This window comes from Harpia harpyja, chromosome 12 (assembly GCF_026419915.1).
Source record: "Harpia harpyja isolate bHarHar1 chromosome 12, bHarHar1 primary haplotype, whole genome shotgun sequence".
Taxonomy (NCBI): Eukaryota; Metazoa; Chordata; class Aves; order Accipitriformes; family Accipitridae; genus Harpia; species Harpia harpyja.
In genome coordinates this window covers 33,129,836-33,150,027 of record NC_068951.1, presented here as the reverse complement: position 1 = coordinate 33,150,027, position 20,192 = coordinate 33,129,836, and the positions used below count along the sequence as shown (strand labels likewise).

Here is a 20,192-nt window from a genome sequence, read left to right as displayed (position 1 = left end):
CCCCCGCACCGCGCCCCGCGCCCGCCGCGGGGGCTGCGCCCCGGGGCTGTCCCCCGCTTCCCCCGCCGCCTCCTCGGCGCCCCGCGCCCGCCGCCGCCGCCCCCGGGCCGCTCCCCGCTCCCGGGGCCGCCGCGGCTCCGCGCCCGCCTTGGGGCTGCCGATGGCGGGGACGGGCCCGGGCCGCTCGCCCCACTCCTGCAGGCCCGTCCGCTCCCCCAGCGGCACCCAGTGCCACCGGCCCGCCCCCCCCGCCGCCGCCGCCGCCGCCGCCGCCCCCCGGCTCCCCGCCGCTGCCGCCGGCCACCAGCTCCTGGCCGCGGGGCAGCGCCCCCAGCCCCGCCTCCTGCACCCCCCGGGAGAAGCCCCCCTCCTCCTGCACCCCCGGGGCCACCCCGCCGCCCTCCGGCACCCCCGGGCTCAGCCCCCCGCCCTCCGGGGCCCCGCTCGCCCCCTGCCCCCGGATGGTGCACGCGGTCCCGGCCCCCGCCCCGCACGCTGGGGGAGCCCTCCCGGGGCCGCCCCCCGCCGCGGCCCCCCCCCCCGAGCCGCGCCGCTGGAGCCCCGCCGCCGCCGCCCTTCTGCCCCCCCTACCCCGCCGCCGCCACCTCCGCCTCCTCCTGCCGCCGCCGGCGCGAGCTCCCGGGGCGGCGCGCGCCAGCCCGGCCCCCGGCCCCGCTCTTAAAGGCGCCGCATCGCCGCTTTACGTAACGGCGGGGTGGGGGGGAGCGAACGGCCGGCCGGAGCGGGGACGGGCGAGCAGAGGGATGGGTGAGGAGTGAGGCGCGGGGGTGGACAGACGGACAGACTCACCGCCGAACAGCGCCGGGCCCCGGGACCGCTCCGCTGCGGGGACCGGGGGGAGGCGGGACACAGGGCACGGCCTGCCCCGCGCTGCCAAGGGGCACCCCAAATTCTTGCTCCCAGGTGCGTGGAGAGGGGCTGCACCCCCCTTGCCTGCTGCCCCGGCGGGGCCGGCTCTGCCTGGCTGCAGCAGAGCTCCGCGCAGCCCCGGCCCTGCCCTCCGGGGTGCTTTGCACAGCCACTGCAGGGAGAGGAGCCCTGCCAGATTTGGGCAGGGAGATGCGGGAAACAACGTGTTTCCAAGTAAATCATCCCCGTTGGAAGAGGAGGGACCAGAGCTATGCCGGGACAGCCCGTAAGGGGCGAGCAGGGATCCTGGAGAAGCTGCCTCCCACCCCAAACGGTGCATCTTCACGGGGTACACCGGGCTTGTAAAACAGGAGGCAAGACTGGCACTGGCAATGGGGGAAGATGGTGGAGAAAAGCAGAGCATATGTAAAACGCATATGCAAACCGGTGCAGTCTCACCTGAGCAGGCTTCTGGGCCCAGGGATGCAGCTCCCACTCCACCAGAGCTCTCTGAGGCTCTAAGCAGTAACCAAATAAATACCCATCTGCACCTTGACCCAGGAGAGCTCCAAGGGGGTGATGAGGAGCAGGGGCGAGGCAGGAGACAGCTCTGGCTTCCTGGGACACAGACACTGCCACCCACAGCCCTGCCCAGCCACCTTCTCACCAGCAGAGACCGGCGAAGCCGTGGCCAGCGGCAAGTCTGACATTTCATCCTCCTGCCGACATCCAGGCAGGCTTTTTAGGGTCAAGACAGTGGCCGAGAGGCAGCAGGCAGGACATGGTCTCATGAAAGCAGAAGGGTGGCCGGGGGGTTTGCATACATTGCTCCTCCACCTCATGGCCAAGGTCCTCCTCACCCCAGTCGCCTGCGGTGAGGCAGGGCTCAGAGCCGAGCAGCATGGTGAAATTTGGACTTGCTATTGCACATCAACGAGGTGGTACCAGAACTGCCAGTTACCAGCCCTGATGGGGCAGGAGAGCAGCCTCCTTTCCAGCTGCCCCCAGCTCACCCACGGCCACAACAGCATTGTGGCTTTGCAAGAACCCACGAGAGCAGTCGAGTGTTCAAGCTTTAAAACTTTATTCAAGCAGACAGCAGGTAACCCAGAAACAGAGTTTAGCACCCCACACCAGTCAGATACCAGCACTGAGCAAGGCATCCCAACATCCCAGCAGACACAGTTGTGCTGCCTAGGCAGGAGACAGGCTTCGTCTTTCTCTGCTGGCTATAAAGCGCATGATTAAGTCTGACATCAAGATGCATGCAAACGCTACAGTGAAGACTCTCAGACAGCAGCTCTTAAATGCCATCCAGAGAAGTGTCACCAGGAAACGGTAGCACAGACAGGGCTGTACACATGCCTCAGAAACAGCAGAGTAGTTAAGGAAGAGCAAGATGTTGCACAAGCCAGGGCATCAGGCTTCTAGAGAGTCAGATGAAAATCCAGCCCTCCAAGTTGGTGAGTACTGAGCTCAGTAACTAGGCGGGGGCCTTGTCCTCACCCCTTCCTTATACAGACCCAGGTCTCTGCTCCAGCTGAATGATGTTGCTTCCCTCAAGGACTACTGCTGGGGCTCAGGTCACTCGCTTGCTTTAGGTTTAAATGCCAGATCAAACTGTTTGCAGAGTACAGGGCTGGCGAGAGCCAGCCAGCCAGCTGCTTTTTGGGAACAGCGCAGTTTAGCAGGCGTCACACAGGAGCAGTGTTCAGCTTCAGGTCAGGGAGCAGAGGGGCACCATGAGAAAGGTGCCACCAATTTCCCCCCCTCCACACAACACCCAGGAGGCAAGATTGGAGTTTTCAGCAAGACCTGGGGAGCAAGCAGCTTCCCATGCACGCACACCAGCATCACCCCAGTGCCAAAGCAGGCCAGCCTCTTAAGTAGTACACACACCCATCTAGAGCCGTGACCAAGAGCCCTCCAGAGAGCAGTCGGCCCCAAGCCCTACATTCACCTTTAATTCCCCAAGTCTTTGTAACTGATTTGAAGGAAGTTTACTAAATCACAGAGCACACAGTCTAACTAGCCTAGTTTCCACTAAACATTCAAGCACCAGTCCTGTGACTGGAGGCAGGAAGCCACTTCAAGACAGCACAGCTATTTGAAACAGTTCAGCCTACAGAGAAGGTAGAGTCTAGGGAAGTACATAACAGACCAAAGTTTGTATCTGCATCACCACAGGAGAGTGAAAAAATAGGACTGCAGGAAATTGATCCATGTTAGATACTAACCATCAAGCTTCGCAGATGACATTGCATGATAAGCATAGAACAATTATGGGAAACACTGTCCCCGATAATTACGTACACCCATAGTGCAACATATGGAGGTCACTGCCTCCGATATAACACTGTGGTAGGCAAAAACTACCTTGTTCTTTACACATTATGGAAGACACTGCTCCCGATAATGTCAGTTAGGTTTCATGATACATAAAGTACTGGAAGTTTGCAGGAAGCTGCCATTTAAAAAAATCGGGCCAACGCCTAACCTGAGGTACAAGAAGTTTGCGTGTGTTGCCACAGGTGGAGCTACGGCTACACAGCAAGCCCCTCCACCAGGGCCAGGAAGGAAGCTGTGCTCCCCATGTGAGCACACAGCATCCAGAAAGGGGGGTGAAGAGGGAGTCTGAAGCCCACAGAGGGGCACAGACACCGCAGGGAGGGCAAATTTCTAGTATTTGAGTTCCCACCTGGGTTTTCAGCATTTCAAGGATCACTTTGGAGTGCAACCTGGAGACGCGCTACCAGGTTTACAACTTCAAGTTCCTTCCAAAGGGGTGTTTTTGCCACAGAAAGCTTAATCGCTAGTTTTCAAAAACTTTTTTTTGTTTTTTGAGGGGCCTGTTTAGATTATTTCAAATGCAAAGTTCCAGTATCATGTTTGATTGTAATAGCAGATGCTGCTTTATTCAAAAACGACAGTATAACTGTCATAATTATGGAAGGCACTGCTTCCGATAATTATCTTCTATAAAAAAACACACCATTTATAGTGAACGCTGTCACTGATAAATAAATAAACAAATAAATATCTCAGTGCCAAACAAGAGCCATCCTGCAAAATGGCATCAGTCAAACAGGGTTTGGCCAGCAAGAGACTCGATTTCACAAAAGGCCGCAGAGCAGCAAGGTCTGAAGTGCCAGTCTAGAGCCATTTCTCAATGCTGCAGGACTTGCTGAGGTGCCAGCTAAGGATATAGAGGGGGCGTTAGATAATCTTTGGGTCATTTTCCCTGGGTACTGAGACATGCCTCGGCAGAAGCAAGCCTCCAAGATGTCATTGGGACCCTGCTGTTGAGTAAAGGCAGGACGGGCACTTCAGAGCTTGCTGATAATCCAGCACTTGCAGGCTATTACTAGGTTGTTTTATTTTTGAACTACAGGTTGATCTCTGCAGCTCCCTCTCAGAGAAGGGATCCTCATTACAAGCAGTAAGAGGAATCCATTCCCTGTTTTGTCACTAGGTTTAGGGGGCCAACAATTAAAACCCTAAATAGATGAAGTACCTCCCCACTCAAGGTACCGGTTCAGGAGTCACCTGAGCTGTTAGTTCTCAAGTACAATGGAGAGCAAGCCCCACAAGCAGCTGTACGTGACCGGTTTTGGACTATGGTCAGATGGGAGCCTGGTCAGAGGAGATTTCATGGTAATCTTAGTACCTGCCTTAAAACTGCCTCCTGTGAATCTGTCAAGGTGAGATTTAAATTTTATGCTCAAATTTGGTCAAAAAAGATTTGTTGCCAGAAAATCTACAGAAAAAAAAATGCCATGTTAGGGAGTGGGTTTCCCTAATCCTGTACCTTAACCAGGTGTTTGCCGTGTCTAGAATTCATTGTCTGTATCCCAGATATCACCCACTAAGGCATTGGCAGCCCCTTTAATGGTCCAGGTCACCAGGGCCAGCTGCTCTTTCAGCATGTTCACGTTCACGCTGTCCCTGCTGGTTCTCAGCAGCTGCAGGTTCTCCAGCAGACTCTGCAGGGTGTGGGAGCCTTTGCCGAAGAAGATGTGGCGAAAGGGAGTATCTTTTGGTGAGAGGTATGGGGAGAGGAAGTCATACTCCACCTGGAGTAGAGGTGCAAATTTAGGGTTATACTTTCACCTCCCAAGTTTTTCTTTCCTAATCTGCCCCATCACAAGCTCCCAAACTCTGATCCCCACCCAGCCCTTTCCCACAGCAGCTCTGCAAGGGCCAGACCCTCTCCCGATAGCAAGTGCAAAAGTCAGTCACGTTGACGCCAAGCAAGTGGAAGAGATACTGGTCTGCACAGTGCCCATGGCTCCTAAGGAAGATGCCCATCCCAGCCAGCACTCTCCTCCTTCGTGAAGAAAGGAAAACCAGTTGCAGATACCCACCTTCATGATCCTGTCATTCAGGGCTCTGCGGATGACCCTGTTTTCCCTGTCACTGTTTGCGATATCTCTTCTCAGTGCATCTGTAGCTCGCTGGAAGTCACCACGGGCAAAAAACAGCCAGTTCAAGGTCAGCCCCAGCGCCTGCGAGGGAGGAGCTGTTAGCAAACCTGATTTTCTTCTTTTGCCGCTCTCTTACCAAGAGAAAGTGTTGGGGGTTTTTTTTGCCAGTTTAACCAAGTAGCAGAGCGAGTTCCTGGCAGGCTCTTCTGAGGTCACTGAGCTCAGTGATGTCTCTCCCCACCCACAGTTTCTTGTAGGCTTTCACGAGAGGTGCAAATGAGATGCAAAGCTGCACCATGCTGTGAATGATAACCAGAGGAGAAACCATCCACATGCATTTCCTCAAGAGCCTACCACAGACAGATTAGTTAAATCTCTCTGCCACAGCTACTCTGCCTGCACTGCTCTGTAAGAAACATCGATTTAGGTCACATCTTGCTACACTCTCGTGCCCAAAGGAGGAAGATGTCTACCCTGTTTTAACCAATAGCAGCAGAGCCTTATTAGCACATGGCCCCATAACAGTCTACAGGGATTCAGTCCACTTGGAGCCTTTCTTACCTTCACATCCCGATAGTAGGGCAAAAACTTCTCCTGGAATGCTAGCAATTCTTCACCGTATCTCTCAAAGTCCAGGAAGAGCTCATGATCATGGGTCAGCCTGAGAGCTATTTGTCCAGCAACTTCTGCAGCAGCACGCATAAGAGCATACAACTTGTCAGTCCTCTTCAGGTTCTCCACAGTGTCCTCAGTAGTGCCCAAGAAGGAATATTCCTCTTCTTTCTGCAAGAAAGAAAGCATTGAAGTTAGGCAAGAGTGCTTCTCCAGCTAGGATTTTTCACCTCGCACTACAGCTTGCTTGCTATTTCCACCACATCCCATCTCTTTATGCTGCTAAATAGTGAGACTTGAGTGGCAAAACTTCAAAGCACAAGGGAAGGGAATGGAGCTCCTGCAACTCATCCCTCACAATTTCCAGTGATCAGCAGGATGCTCTGTGGGTTTGTTAGACCTGAAGACATATAGACCTTTTCTCCCTCCGAGTTCACTGCAGAAGTGCAGGCAGGCAAACCCCTGCACTCAGTTTGGTACGAGCCAGCAGCACTCTCCAACCGTTCTGGGCAGGATAACTCAAGGTTTTTTGTGGAACAAGTCTGATGCTAACAAAATCCAAGCATTCATAAGCAGAGGAAGCTGTTAGCAGAAAGGGTCCCAGCTGCACGCCTGCAGTAACAGAGCAGGCTGCTTGGCTGATGCCATTTTTGCCAGCCCCAAGCTGCAGCAGCAGACCTCAACAGCCCAATTCAGTACTTGCTCTGGCCAACGGTACTGTTTCCCCAAGGCACTTTGCTTGCTGACCAGCAGGCTGTAGTACAGTCTTTCACTGAAGCAACAACAGCTTGACATCTTTTTAGTGCTTTTAGCTTCTGAATCGTTGACATCTGAGCCTCCAGAGGAGCAAGTGCCCCCTCTCCCAACAAAACATGAGTGTTCAGGACTCTGGAACAGAGACTGTAGGCCAACCATGCCCCAGGAGCAGCCTTCACAGCAAGTACTGCCACAGCCACTGGGTCCAGAGGCTGCATCTCCTCCCCCAGAGAGGCTCTTGCATGGACAATGAGCTTGTGCTCTGCCATCCTGGAGAGCAGATATCCTTACAGCACTTTCCACAGAATGAGTACACCAGGCAGGCAGACAATACTTACATTGCAGAAACCGAAGGAAACCACCGGGATTCCTGAGTAGGCCAGGAAAGGGAATGCTGCATTATCCAGACCAAGGGGAACACTGCAAAAAGACAAATATTGAGTAGTTACCAACTGGACATCCCAGGAGAAAAGCTACAAGCCCTAGAGTTGAAGCTCTGAGCCAACTGGACTACCCTGTCCAGACAAGACTGCTTTTGGCAAGGAGTCCCGGCCAAGTGCTAAGGGCTGCTCGTCCATTTCCAGCCACTGGTCTTTGTACAAGGCTGTTCCTGCCCTACAAAAAAGTGTCTGGGCTGCCTACAGGCAGCTTGGGGCAGCACTAAGCACAGCTAGTGTTGTACTGTTCTTGCTTGCCTGATCCCACTGCAGCAGGTAGAGCACACCCCAGACAGTGGTATGACACTCCAGCACAAAGAGCAGAAGCTATTTAGTTTGTTCCTTTACGGAGATTTGCTTTCCCAAAGAGCAGGATGACAATACTTACACTGTTTTTACCCAGTCAGAGCCAACTCTGTCATACAGGCTTCCCGAATCCTTTGTTGGGTCCTTCACCTGCACAGAGATGACAGTCAATGCACTTGTTCTGACCCCTGCTTGGGCTTCCAGGTCCATCCTAGAGCTTGCATTGCTGTGCAGGTGCCAGACTCAGGTGTGCTCCCCTAACCTTTCTCCACACAGGCACAGTTCACATGGGACAGGCATTCACCTCACACCGAACCGTGGCATTTGCTGATTTTAGATTCTGCGTGCCTGAACTGCAATTCCCAGAGCCCAGCTGACTTCAGACAGGGCCCTCCAGAGTATCTCAGCCCTTTCTCCTAAAAGGAGCTTTCTCCTCAGAAGGTGCCAGCTGGGGAATGTGACCCAGCACAGCCCTGGTTGCTTTCAGTTCCTCCTTAAAACCACAGTCACCTTGATTAGCCCAAGACCCTTCAACTCACCCCCTTCATAGTTCTCTCCAGCAACGTGTACAGCAACGGGCTAGCAGAAATCTTCACGTGGTTGAAGCCTGCAAAAAAGAGAGGGTGTTTGACATGCTGGCACAAGTAACCACTACTGCTAGAGCTGTTCAGCCCTGTGACTGAGCAATAACTGATCTGCAGCTTGTTGCCAAAGGATCTTCAAGAGACACAGGACAGTCTACTGGGACCTAGCAGAGCTGCCTCCTTCTGGCTCAAGCTGCAGCAACCTCCCAGCTTCAATGACAACAGGAGAATAAATGGAGTCATGCCAGTCTTCAGCCAAACACCCAGCATCAGCCTCTGGCACAGCCCCCATTCCTGGAGGTTAAGGGATGCCTGTCAGGCTATTCTGGTCCCACTCAGTTTCAAGAAACTTAAGAGTAGCAGGTTACCTAGGACTGCAGCATCCAAGTTAATGTAAGTGAAGGCTTTGGCATGCAGTGTGGCGGAGTACCCCTAGAACAAAACAAGTATTTTAAGATGAGCAGTACAACACCAGGATGTTTAATCCATAGGAACAAGAAATCACAACTGCACAGTCATCACGCAGAAGCCTATCAAAGAAACAGTACCTCCAGCCATTCAGTAGCACCCACAGCTCCATACTCTCCCGCGCTCCAGCTAGCGAAGATGATGCTGCGCCTTGGTTTGTAGCCATCTGCAAAGAGAGACACACTGAGATGTCTGCCCTTCCCCATGGAGATGTAAGCTTAGCACTGAGGGCCTGGGTTGATGAATCGCCTACTCCTTAGAGCTGAAGCATTCTGGCTGCTGCAGACAAATGTGCACACTAGTGGCTGCATGGACACTATACCCTGCCCCCCCATACTGCAGAACTGTGTAGGAAAACCATGCTGCCTGCATTTCCCCCTTTTGTTTAGCTGCCTGAGCCCAAAATTAAACCTGGAGACAAGAACACTCACACTAAGTGCCACCATGCAGCCCCCACCGCTCCAGCTGGTCAGCCACTTCAGTGTTTTCCCACCTTCAGGCCCAGCTGCCCAACAGACAGCTCAAGTTTGAGGTTTGCATCCTGTGTTATCCAAGGACATTCTTGCATTCAAGCCATACCAGATACAAGCAGGCAGTCTCTTGGAAGTGAGTACTCACTGCAGAAAAGTTGTCTATGTTGGACAAGTAATAGCTTCTCAGGAAGCTCTCTCAGATTCCCTATGCCTTCCCAAAGGATTATTTTGCAACTGGGCTCTCCAATGTTAACACACATAGAGCTAAACCTGCATCACCTCCCACCCCCATGCTTTTGTACACAAATATTACCATGTTTCACCATGTCTGAGATCACATAGGCAAGTTCCAACAATATGGCAGTTCCAACGCCAGCCTTGGCCGCTCCTGGGCCCCAGGAGTCTCTCTGGGCTCCAATCACAACATACCGATCTATAAAGGAGACATCAAGATCTGAGCTGCAAGCTTCAGGTTGCAAACACCATTTATCAGAAGAGCAGCTTTGAGCTTTTATACTAGGACAGAGTGTGGAGTTTGACCCCTGAATCTGGCACACTGCTTGCTTTCATTTAGCCTTTCCCTGGCAGCACAGTTGAGCTTTTGCCTTGACCCTTAGGGAAGGGTCTTGGTTCTGCTGAGGAAGTGGTTGTCTCTGTCTGAAAGCAGCTGTCATGCTCTGACGATCACAGAAGAGGAAAGGTTCCCCTCAAGACTGAGCCACAAGGCAGTTGCTGTTACCTGGTTCTTCAAATCCCTTGATAGCACCAAAGATGTTCAGAATCTTCCTGTCCACCATAACGTTGTTCACACTCAGTTTCACTGTCATGTTGCTTGTGCTGCTCAGCATCACCTTACATCCCAGGACCCCACTATTCCACTCCAGAAGGCAATTTTCTCCATCCATTCTCCTGAGGGAAAGAGAGAGATCCTTTGAACTCACTATCTAGCTCTGACCTCATTTAGCTATGCTGTGAAAAAAGCAAGCCTGCAACTGCAGGTGCAGCCTTGTTCAGGACCTGCTCAGGAAATAGCTTGCAGTCCTGTACCACTAATTATGCAAGGAGAGGTAGGATGCAGAGGCCAAGAGGAATCCAACACTAGATTAAGTTCAGTCTTTAATAAGACATGAGACATGGACACAAGCAACATTTCTCCAGCCGGTTCCACTAAGTGCTCCTGCGATACACAGCAGAGACCAGCAGAGAGCTCTCTGGGCTCACAGCATGTCAACACCATCCTCACCTCTGCAAGAGGGCCACAGCAGCCTAGCCTGCAAGCCAGGAGAAACAGTTACCTGAACAGCTTGCCTACTGCTTTGCTAGAGATAGTCTGAACAGCAATGCGAGGTAGTCCAGAAGATTCCACTGGTGGGAACTGGGTGTGGTTGAAAGAAGGGAAGCCTGGGGTGAAAGGGTCCCCAGTTCCAAGGTGGGCCTGTGAAAAGCAAGAGGAGTCCTCAAGTCTCAGAGGAACCCAACAGTTTTCATCTACATAAGGGTATGAAGCACTGCTGAGCCAGAGGCCTGCAGGACTGCTGCTCTCTGCTGTCCACAGTGAGAAAGGTTCACGAGAACAACAAACAGGGGAGCCAGCTGCATACTCACATGTCCAAAGGGGGCAAGCGCATCTGTCATCTTGTAATCGGAGGGGTCCAGGTACATAAGGGCACCAACTGCTCCTGCCTCTTCGGCATTTGCAACCTAAGCAAAGAGGAAGGTTAACTGCACATCTGCACTGCAAGCAAGGGCAGTTAAGGCAAGTACATGGAGTAATGGTGTGAAGGGTTGTGCTCCTGAATGCCCAACTCTACAACAGATTTTAACAGCTACCTGTCAGCGATAGGCACGCAAGGAAGCTGAATACTAGCAGCTCCGTACTATTCCAGGCAGAGTGTGTCTAACACCCTTTTGAACAGTCAGGACACTCCACGGTTACCGTCTCATCCTATGATTCCTTCAGCTCATACTTGCTCATCAGAGCAGCTTAGAAGACAGACGTTATTTAATTTTGATCATGCTCCATCTGTTTTGCCAAGATTAGGTTAGTCTCAAGACAAGATAAGCAGCCACTGAAGGCTCATCTTCACGTGGAAAATGAAGGCAGAGTGGCCTAGTCAGGTACCTGTTTAATACACCTACAACCCAGCTGTGTCTGATATGCCACCAGTATAAACACTCTTGCAAGGCTAGACACCAGTTTGAAAGTGGGAAAGGGATTGGAGAACCAGTGAGCAAGGGGTCTTGCAGAAGCACCTTTCAACTCTGCCTGTCTGATGCATGCAGAGAGGCAGTCTGACTGGAAATAGTCCTATGCCCCAGCCTCCCCAGGAGCACCCACCTGAGGGGCAGCTCTGGGTCAGACCTAGAACAGGCTTGTGTACAGAAGGACTTGGATCCTTTAGGCTACTTGACTATTCAGTTCTACTTGCTACAGAGGGAACCTTACAGCAACATGCAAGGCAGCTGACTGGGCATGCAGTGCCAGCACCTTCACTTGGTGCAGGTGAACAGTCAGCAAGGGCCAAGTGAGATACTGCAGCCAAGCTTTGAAAGTATCTGGCTGCAGCCCCAAGAGGTGCTCTGGAGGCAAGGCTCTTCTGCTTCTAGCAGCCCTATTGCTGCATCTAGCAATACCAGTCAGCTCCGCACCCTGTAGCCCTCAGGCTGCCTCTCTCTGCCTCACAGTTCCATCACTCCAGATGCTTGGCTGTCCCAGCAAGACTGCCAGAGGCCAAGAAGAACGCCACCACGAACAGTAACCAGCTCTGTTCAGTCTTGGTGTCCAGGCCTGCACATGGAGGCTTAGTGCAAACAAGTAAGACCAGACCTGCAGGGAAAAGCCTACATACACGCGTTCCAGAGACATGAACAAAGACACACCTCTGCACCTCAAAGAGGAGGAAGCATAGCTTCCTGCTGCCAAGTTTGGCCAGGCTTTCGGGCACAGACTGCTTACCTTCTCAGCAAGGGTTATTTTTCCAGCTCTGAAGATGATTATAGTTTCATTCAGTGAAACACCCTGCTTCTGTAGCTTCTGAAAATCAGCTTTGAGTCCATAGTTCACATGGACTGGTTTGCCCTGGAACAGAAACACCGGTTATAAATGCAGCAGTCCTATGTCAGTAAGATACCCAAAGCAACCTACAGAGTCACAATAACATTAACAGTAGGGAGTTCAAGCTCAGCAATGTGAACTCTGATCACATACAATGTGCCTGTTGAAGCAGCACTTCTGTCAAGGTTCCTGTCTGGACCCCAGCAGAGAAGTTTAAACAGTTACTTCTGCATCTTGTTGAAGTAATAAAACTATGTGGGTCCACTCCTCTCCCCACCACCCCCCCCAGCTCTCTAACTTGGGAGGGCTTTAAACACTTCATATCTTGAAGGGACATATTTTGGACATTGCCACCTGGTTAAGCGTGCAAGCACATTTCCAGGATTTTCTTGGAGTCACTTACAACAACTGAGCCACTCTTGCTGTATGCCACGTATGCATCGGGACTCTCCAGTTCCTCCTCTTCACCATTTTCCAGAATAGACACTTTGTTGTTGCTACTATTAAATGTAAAGAGACAGTGTTATGTTCTTTCATACATAAACTCCATATTTAACTAGCTCCTGTATTTCAGTCTGTGCCCTAGCAATTCTGACCAAGTCAATGCAGAGCCTGAAACAGGCAGACTTATCCCGGTACTTCCACGCAAGAAACTCTGGGGTTGTTCAGAGAACATTAATAAAGGCTAATTTCTGAGGCAAGTAGCAGAAAGAATCTCTGCTTCCAAGTCTCTTAGTCCTCTCCTGAGGAGCTAAGCAAATTCATTTCCCCTGACATGAAGGGGCAAGTAAGACACGAGGGTATGAGCTGTCAGCCAACAAAATGCCTGTTGATACCCTCCTGAGCTACTATAGGAGCCACTGCCAAGTCTGTAACACCTGTCTGGGTGACAAGACAGAGCTGCCCACGCTAGCAGCTTTAGACACAGGGAATCTGCCCTTCAGCTGAGTTTTTACTCAAGTTTGTTTTCTCTCCACTTCCTAAGCACAATTTGAGGAAACAGCTGTCCCAGGAAAAAATCCAGAGGGCTGCTACCAGACCCTCTGGATTTAGAAAGCCTGAGAAGAGACAGGGGCAGCTATGGCTTGGCTAATTGAGGCCTTCTTTGGAGAGGTGTAACTGGCTCACAATTTTAGCACTGCTTGCAGCAGAAATCATGTGTTTGCTCAAGACTACGGATATCCATGCTGTAAGGAAGAGATCTGCTTCTCTTCATTAACATACCTGCCTTTGACCTGCAGCTTGATGTAGTGCTCATCATTCCACACTTCATCCAAGAGGAAGCTGGTGAACTGATCATGAATGTAGCTGGCAATGCTCTCATCTTCACTCTGGCCAGCTTCAAAAGAGTACTTATTTGCTCTTTGCCTGTAAGTAACAGATGTACAGCTTAGGCTACAGCACCAGGTTGCACTGCAGTGCTCCAGCCTGCAAACTCAAGTTGGATGGGCCATTTAAGCCCATGTTTAACCACATGCCACCCCACAACATCTTTAAGGCCCTTGTTCTCCAAAGGAGCTCGAGTTCTGCTCACAGGCTGTGCCTCTCTCATAGCTGCAGCTAAGCTTTCTGGAACTGTTACCTCAAGTTGTCTTCAAGACGTCTGGCTGACAGCTTATCTGACAACACGGTTCTGAGCTCAGGCCAGTAAAGGACAGGTGGTCCAGGAACCTCTTCTTCCTCAGTTTCATCATCATCCACTAAGTAAGATGTGGTAGGAGTCATCTCACACTTGCCACTTCCATCCAGACACCTGCTAGCTTTCTGCATTCGTCCACCATAACTCAAGTAGCCGATCAGAAACCCTACAGACAGAACAGGTATTTCTTTGTGCTGCAGAAAGATGACTAAACGAGCCCCACATCATACAAGTGCATTAAAAGCAGCTTCAGGGTTAAGATGCATCTCTGCTCTCACACCATTTTTGACAAGCTGGCATACCTAAGGACAGACAGGAATACGCAGCCTGACATTTTGCCTGAGCTGGCATGTTTCAAGGTACACTGTAAATCTGATCTTGTGCTTGGCAGAGTCCCTCCAGCACCACTTGGGAAGGAGAATGCTTACTTTAGGTCAGTGGCAGTGTTAAAGCCCTTGAGAGATGAGCACTGGAGGCTTTACTGATATGTTGACCCACATCTCTAGAGAAGTGTTAAGAGTTAATCGAGGGAAAACCAGTACACTTGCCACGCAGATCAGTTTGCCCTTTAGCTAAGTCACAGTTCCACTGTCAAACTTCACACTTCTTTGTGCCAATTCTGTACCATAAATCTGAGCTAGACATACTTAGAGTTAGTGACAAGAGGCTGCAGCCTAGATCCAGGCTCTTTAATTATCTCCTGAAACAATACAGATTCAAATGTTAACAGCCTCAAATATGCTCAATACCAGAGTTCACTTCATGCAGTTGCCTCCCACCCTTCCTTACCAATCAAAAGGAGGAGGACAGCTGCAATGACTAGGAAGCAGCGGTTCTTGCCTCTCCTCCATGGAGGAGGCATGTTGGCATGCAGGTGCTCTGGTCTCCCAATTTCCCCTCCTTCCTCATCATCAGCCGCCAGCTTCATCTCCACATGGCTGTTGTCTCCGTCTGTTTGCCGGGCAATGCTGAAGCGCGTGTATGACATCGGTTCACCACCAAACTGTGTTGAAAGACAATCATGTGATCAAGAGTTTGCTACACCAGCCTACAGTGCCTGCAGCCAGCGGCACCTATGCTCCAAACCACATACAGCTTGTTCATCTGAAATTGCTCCAGCACAGCCTGAGCATTTGGCTGTCAATACGTCAGGCCAGCTGCTTTGAACAGACAGACTCAGACCCACTCAGGGTCTCCAGAGTCTGTTTAGCAACTGTTTGCCCTGCGCAAGTTCAGAACCACACTGGTCAGAGTCTAGCTTGGAGTCTGTTACAGATATGACACAGGCAATGGCATCGGCATTTCCCACATGACCCCACGGCAAAGGCTGATTGAAACAGAAACTCCTGGTCTTAGTCAGGAGCATACTGATCTGACCTGAACATGTGCAAATTGCACGGAAGGGCACATTGATCAGGGCAGAGGAAAGGGAAGGCAACCCCTCCATGGTTGTGCCCTTGAGCCACATCCACTTTGACGTAAATAGTCTCATCCAGTATCTAGATAATCTTGTATTAAACTGCCCCAGGCTACTCTTAAATTACACTATTGATGAGTATTATAAAGCAGCCAGGCTGAAGAGAGATGACCCATGGGAATACTGCTACCTCAGCTAACACGAAAGTTGAGGATACACCTCCTCCATCCACCAGCGACTGGAACCATTCGACAGGTGTTTATCAGTGCCCAAGCAGAGCAGCTTCCAGTCTGGAGCCCACTTTTCTAAACGGCTGCAACACACAGTCCAACTGTCCACAGAACAGCAGCCCATGCACAAGGCAGTCACTCAGATTTAGTGAGAGTTAAATTCAATTCCAGGCATAGCCAGGCACTGAGCAGAACCACTCAGCCTCCATTAGAGCCCCTGAACTTGCCTGCGGCCACGGCTGTGCTGGGGACAGGCAGCAGACTGGCTAAAAGGCCAGAGGAAGTTTTGGGAGCAATGGTCCTGCAGCCCCTCTCCACTGTACTGGAGAAGCAGCTGGTGGTAAGCGCCCAAGCCCTGTTACAATCTCAGCAGCTCATCCACAGTTCTCAGCTCATTCTCAAACTACAAGTCAGTGGCTGGAGGTGAAGACACCAGACCTCAGCTTGATTGGCCAAAACTAAACAAATGTCATTTCAGACCTGCAGTTCCATTCTGGCCCACGCTACCCACAATGAAGTGGCTGGCTGCTGCCCACATTTCAGAAAGGGCAACACCGCAGGCCATCCTAGCAGTCAGTCTCCTGACTCAACTGCTTGATAGCTTGGCTTCCCTCACACTTTGCAGAGGGCATGCCTCAACCCCACATATCCTCCCTACTTGTTCAGAGACCAAACCATCACATTTGCAGTCCTAGCCTAGGGTCATTTCACAGTCCAGGCTCTCTAGGACCAGCAGGCTTGGCTGAGTAAGCTCGGTGCTACCTCCTCCTGCACATTTGTTTAAAGCACAGGTCTCATTCAAAGGCTGGACTTGTGGTTGAATTCCCACCCCGAAAATAACATAATAGAACATGTTGATTGTCCTGATAGGCATTTAATCAGCTTCCTCAGCAGCACTTCCTCCTGGAACATTGTTCAAGGCTCACCCCCCCTCCTTATCAGCTTCCTGAGACACCCAAGGCATAGCAGTTAACGATAACCCCACCAGCACTGAACTGCTTAAGCCACCTCCTTATCATGGCCAGCTAGCTACGCTGACATTTGGCTCACAACCCACACAACAGCATCTGACGTTGCTTTGGATTCATCATCTTCTCTGATACTGACATGGATGTTGTTGAACCTTTCTTCTGAGGTATCATCAGCCCACCCAGAGACAAATGGCACAGGGGGACTGTGCCTTACCAAGTTAGAGATTGCCGCTCTAGCATGGTCCATTGCCTTCTGGAAGAGGAGTGCCCACCAACTTGACCAAAGCCCTAGAAGTTCAGAACACAACAAGTCAAGTCAGGCTGTTCCCCTGCCACTACATGAGACATCCAAGGTCGTCAGTCACTGCCACTAGTGCAATGCTTGCCCATGGATTTTATGTGCATGCTTCTACGTAAGTCACAATGTTGGTGAACCTACACCAACCTTGAATGCAACCTAGAAGTTCACATACTCCCACTGCAAATATAAGTTCTGATGAACAAACGGACTATATTGAAGTCCAGGGATTGAGCGGGGGAGGGGGTATAACAGAACAGCTAAGAGCAACTCTCCAAAAGCATTTCAGTAGCTTTTATAGCTTAGATTTCTCTAGACAGCAAACTTATCTGAAAGGTAAACTGTAATTGATTTACTTCAGCATTTCTTCCTAAAGAGATGCTTGAAAAAGCTTTGTAAGTTAGTGACTAGGCAGCTTGGGTCAAGACAGATGTTTAGGTTGGGAGCATTCAACTCGAGAGTGCCCTCAAGTAGCGCCACTAGGAAATGGCTTTGAACTGGTCTTCAGGTGCACGTGGCTTTACACCTGGGAGCTCTGCAATATAAGCAGGTTTTATTTGGAGATCAAAGGTTAATAGTGCCCATCCGCTCATTTCACCTTTTGTTTAGGGCAAGAGTACGTGGGGGCGAACCCCCAGCAGCCTTGAGAAGCTTTTTTCCAAGCGACAATCCCAGGCCCAGGCTCCCACCTGGCAGGCAGGGCACGACAGGGCGGGCGTACGGAGGGTCTCCTAAAAGCCGGACCAGCTAACCCTGGGGAAGCGCCAGGGAAGGCTTGCGAAGGGCCTGCGGGCATCGCACCCGGCAGGGATGCTCCCCGGGATGCTCCCCAGCCCCCCGGGAGCGCGGCCCCCCCCCGCCCCGAGCCCACCACCCCTCACGGCCCGAACCCCCTCCGCCAGCCCGGGGGCGCGGAGAGCCCGCGCTCCGGCCGCCTCCCGGGGAAGGCGCCTTCCCTCCTCCCGCCGAGCAGCAGCCCGGGAGGCGGCCAGCAACTCCCGGTTCCTCAAAAACAAGGGAAAGAGGGGTTTAAAAAAAAAAAAAAAACAAAAACCAAAAACCCAGACAGAGTAGGAGCAGCCTCCCGCGAGGGGCTGGGCGGCCCCGGTATCGCGGGCAGGGCCCGGCTGCGGGCCGCCAGATAAGCCCGGCTGCGGGCCGCCCTCTCCGCCGCCCGGGCCTGCGGCCGCATTCCCGCCCGAGCCGCGGGGCTCTACCCACCTTCAAGGTCAGGCGGCCATGGCACGCTCCGCCGCGGCCACGTGCGTGCGCGCGCGCCCTCTCCACCCGCCCCGCCGTCAAACGGGGCCGCGGCTGCCGCCGCCGCCGTGCCGCCGGTGCGGCCCTTGCGCCCCGCTCCGCCGCGCCGTCCTCCCCTCGCCTCAGGGCGGCCGCCGCCCCGCTCCCCCGCCCCCCCCCCCCTTCCCGCCCTCACGGCCAGCTGGCGCGCCCCACCGCTTCACCTACCGCCCCTCCGCTCGCCGGACCGGGGCCCAAATGCCGCACCGGCAGCCGCAGCGCCGTTCTACTCCCCTCCCCGCGCCCCGCCCACCGCGCCCGGCAGCCAACCGGCGCAGCCGCCGGCGCCCCAGCGCGCGGGCGATAGGACCGCCGCTTCTCGGCCGGCGGCCGCTCCGCGCTTCTCTCCTCGGCGCCGCGGGGTCCTCCCCGCGACGTGTGTTTTCCCGGGTGGATGCGAGTTCCAGCATCCCCCACGGGAAGGGCTGGAAGCGGGACGGCCGCCTGTCAGGTAGGGAGGTGAGTTTCACACCTCCTCCCGGGACGGGTATGCTTTTACCGCGGTACGCCGCGGCCAAAAGGAGGAGCGGGTTACAGATTCATCATTCCCACCCTCTCAGCGTTTTGAGGGGAGAGGGCAGGAAAAAAACATTTTCCTCCCTGGGTGGTGCAAACCAGACGCAGGACTCGCTCTGGCTTGGGAAGCGCTCGGGATCTTCAGGTCCCAGCAAGTCACGCGTGCCCAGGGCTGCCTTTTCAGATCTGAACGAGCAGGGGCACCCAGGGTGCCTTTCCTTCATCTTGTGCTGCCTGAGATTGCTATTTTATTTGCATGATGAGAAGCGTGGCAGGCCTTTAGGAGCGCCAGCCCCAGTGGCGCATAAACACAAGAAGGGCGGACAGCCCATGTCAGGCCACGGGCCGCTTGTGGCCCGCAGGGCAGTTTCTGTGGCCACCCAGGCTGTGCTGGCAAAAGCATCCGTTTGGTGGGTGCCATGAGATTGCTCCAGTGCTGAATTAACTAGTCCTCACCCCAGCCCTCTCCCTGGGGCAGACAGAGTGACCCCACGCTACGGTGGGAGCTCCCCAGTGTGCAGAGCTCGGTCTCTGAAAGCCAGCAGGTGCAGAGCGGTGAGGTTCCCTGTTTTGTTTCTAAGGAACTTGAAGCAGAGGTAGAACATATTGGTCGTTTGACGAAATGAAGTTCTAGCACGCATCTTCTTTCAGTAGGCTTCATAAGGTGAAGCAATGGATAAGGAGGCAGCTCAGTGGGTTTAGAGCGAAAATGGTAAATAATATACTGGGGGGTATTTAGGGAACCCGTAAGCCACCCATGCCATTGGCAAGTCTATGTCCAGTTGTCAGTGTGATGCCGGGTTGAGGCTCGCAGCTCGGCCAGGCACCAGCTGGGGCTGCGAAGGAAGCTCCCTCTGCCAGGGTGTCTCTCTGCCATGGCTTCCCGAGGACTACGAGGGCTGTGATGTTTGCTCCACTTCCTTTCAGTTGATGGCTAATCTCATCAAGACCCCAGCTGCACGGACCCCACAGAACATCTCGCCCTCCTCAAACACCTGCTGATGTTTGCTGTCTCTAGAATTGTCCGCGGTCATGAGTGGGCCCTGGGGGTGGCTGCAGCCTCCTCTGCCCTGTCCATCTGGGCTCTAGCATGAGTGGAGGTCACTGCTTCCAGCCTCAGTCCTTCAGCTCAGGGCATCCCTCAAAGGCGTGCCAGAACTGGGGAACGCTTCAAGGTTTGGGTGTGCACGTGTTCCGCAATGCTGTGCTCATTTGTCCCTTGCTCTTTAAAGAAATAAAGGATAATATAAGGTAGGCCTGGGTTATTGCCTCAAGTCCTCTCCTGGGAAAGAAGGACGGGAGCAGAAGGTTTGTAGTTTGGCAGAACACATGATCGCAAAGAGGATTGTTTTGTGAAAAGCAATACATTCTTGCGCTGATAAAGGGGGGATTAACTAGATCTGAAACTCAGTGCGGCTGTCTGGAGACAAGCCTTCTGTAAAGCAGCTCTACCAGCTCCATTTGCTGGAGGTTTGAGCCAGGCTCCAGTGCCGAGGCTCTTCCTTCTCCAGCTCCGTCCATCACGGGGTGTGGTGGTGCCAGTCATGGGGGGCACACCGCCTTCACTCAGCATGTGGCTGCCCTGTGGGATGCGCTGCTGCCGGGTGCCTTGGTGGAAGCCGAAGGTGTAAGAGGGTTCAGAAAGAGATTAGATCAGTCCTGCAGGCTGGATCCTCCGATTGTTCCTCCACACAAGGGTCTGGATGCAGCCTGCTGCTCAGGAAAGTATAACCCAGGGAAAACAGTCCTAGCCCTGCCCTGTTTTTTATGTTCCTCCTGGGCTCCCTCCCACCAAGCCTTCACCTTCCAGCAGTGCCGGTACTGGTGCCTGCTGGCT

At 53.0% G+C, this 20,192-nt stretch overlaps 1 protein-coding gene and 1 long non-coding RNA gene across 5 annotated transcripts; one reads left to right on the top strand and one right to left on the bottom strand.

Moving 5' to 3' along the window:
- Positions 1 to 1,937: 1,937 nt before the first annotated feature.
- On the bottom strand, positions 1,938 to 18,079 carry TFRC (transferrin receptor). Of its 4 annotated transcripts, none has more exons than XM_052803488.1 (19): positions 18,008 to 18,079; positions 16,457 to 16,530; positions 14,414 to 14,627; positions 13,568 to 13,790; positions 13,210 to 13,353; positions 12,389 to 12,485; positions 11,887 to 12,009; positions 10,536 to 10,631; positions 10,226 to 10,365; positions 9,670 to 9,839; positions 9,244 to 9,363; positions 8,538 to 8,623; positions 8,358 to 8,421; positions 7,945 to 8,012; positions 7,488 to 7,555; positions 7,001 to 7,082; positions 5,856 to 6,077; positions 5,235 to 5,375; positions 1,938 to 4,943 (listed from the first exon to the last, which is right to left on the bottom strand). In XM_052803488.1, the coding sequence occupies exons 2-19, from the start codon at positions 16,487 to 16,489 to the stop codon at positions 4,701 to 4,703; spliced, it is 2,334 nt and encodes a 777-aa protein (XP_052659448.1). In that variant the 5' UTR covers positions 16,490 to 16,530; positions 18,008 to 18,079; the 3' UTR covers positions 1,938 to 4,700. The 4 variants fall into 4 exon arrangements, with proteins under 4 accessions (XP_052659448.1, XP_052659450.1, XP_052659449.1 ...); XM_052803490.1 differs by having other exon boundaries at positions 18,004 to 18,022; XM_052803489.1 differs by lacking the exon at positions 18,008 to 18,079 and adding an exon at positions 16,897 to 17,150.
- Positions 18,080 to 18,192: 113 nt separating this feature from the next.
- LOC128149230 (uncharacterized) lies at positions 18,193 to 19,609 on the top strand. Its single transcript, XR_008237581.1, has 2 exons — positions 18,193 to 18,298; positions 19,283 to 19,609. It is a non-coding gene; the product is annotated as an uncharacterized LOC128149230 (long non-coding RNA).
- The last annotated feature ends 583 nt before the right edge of the window (positions 19,610 to 20,192 follow it).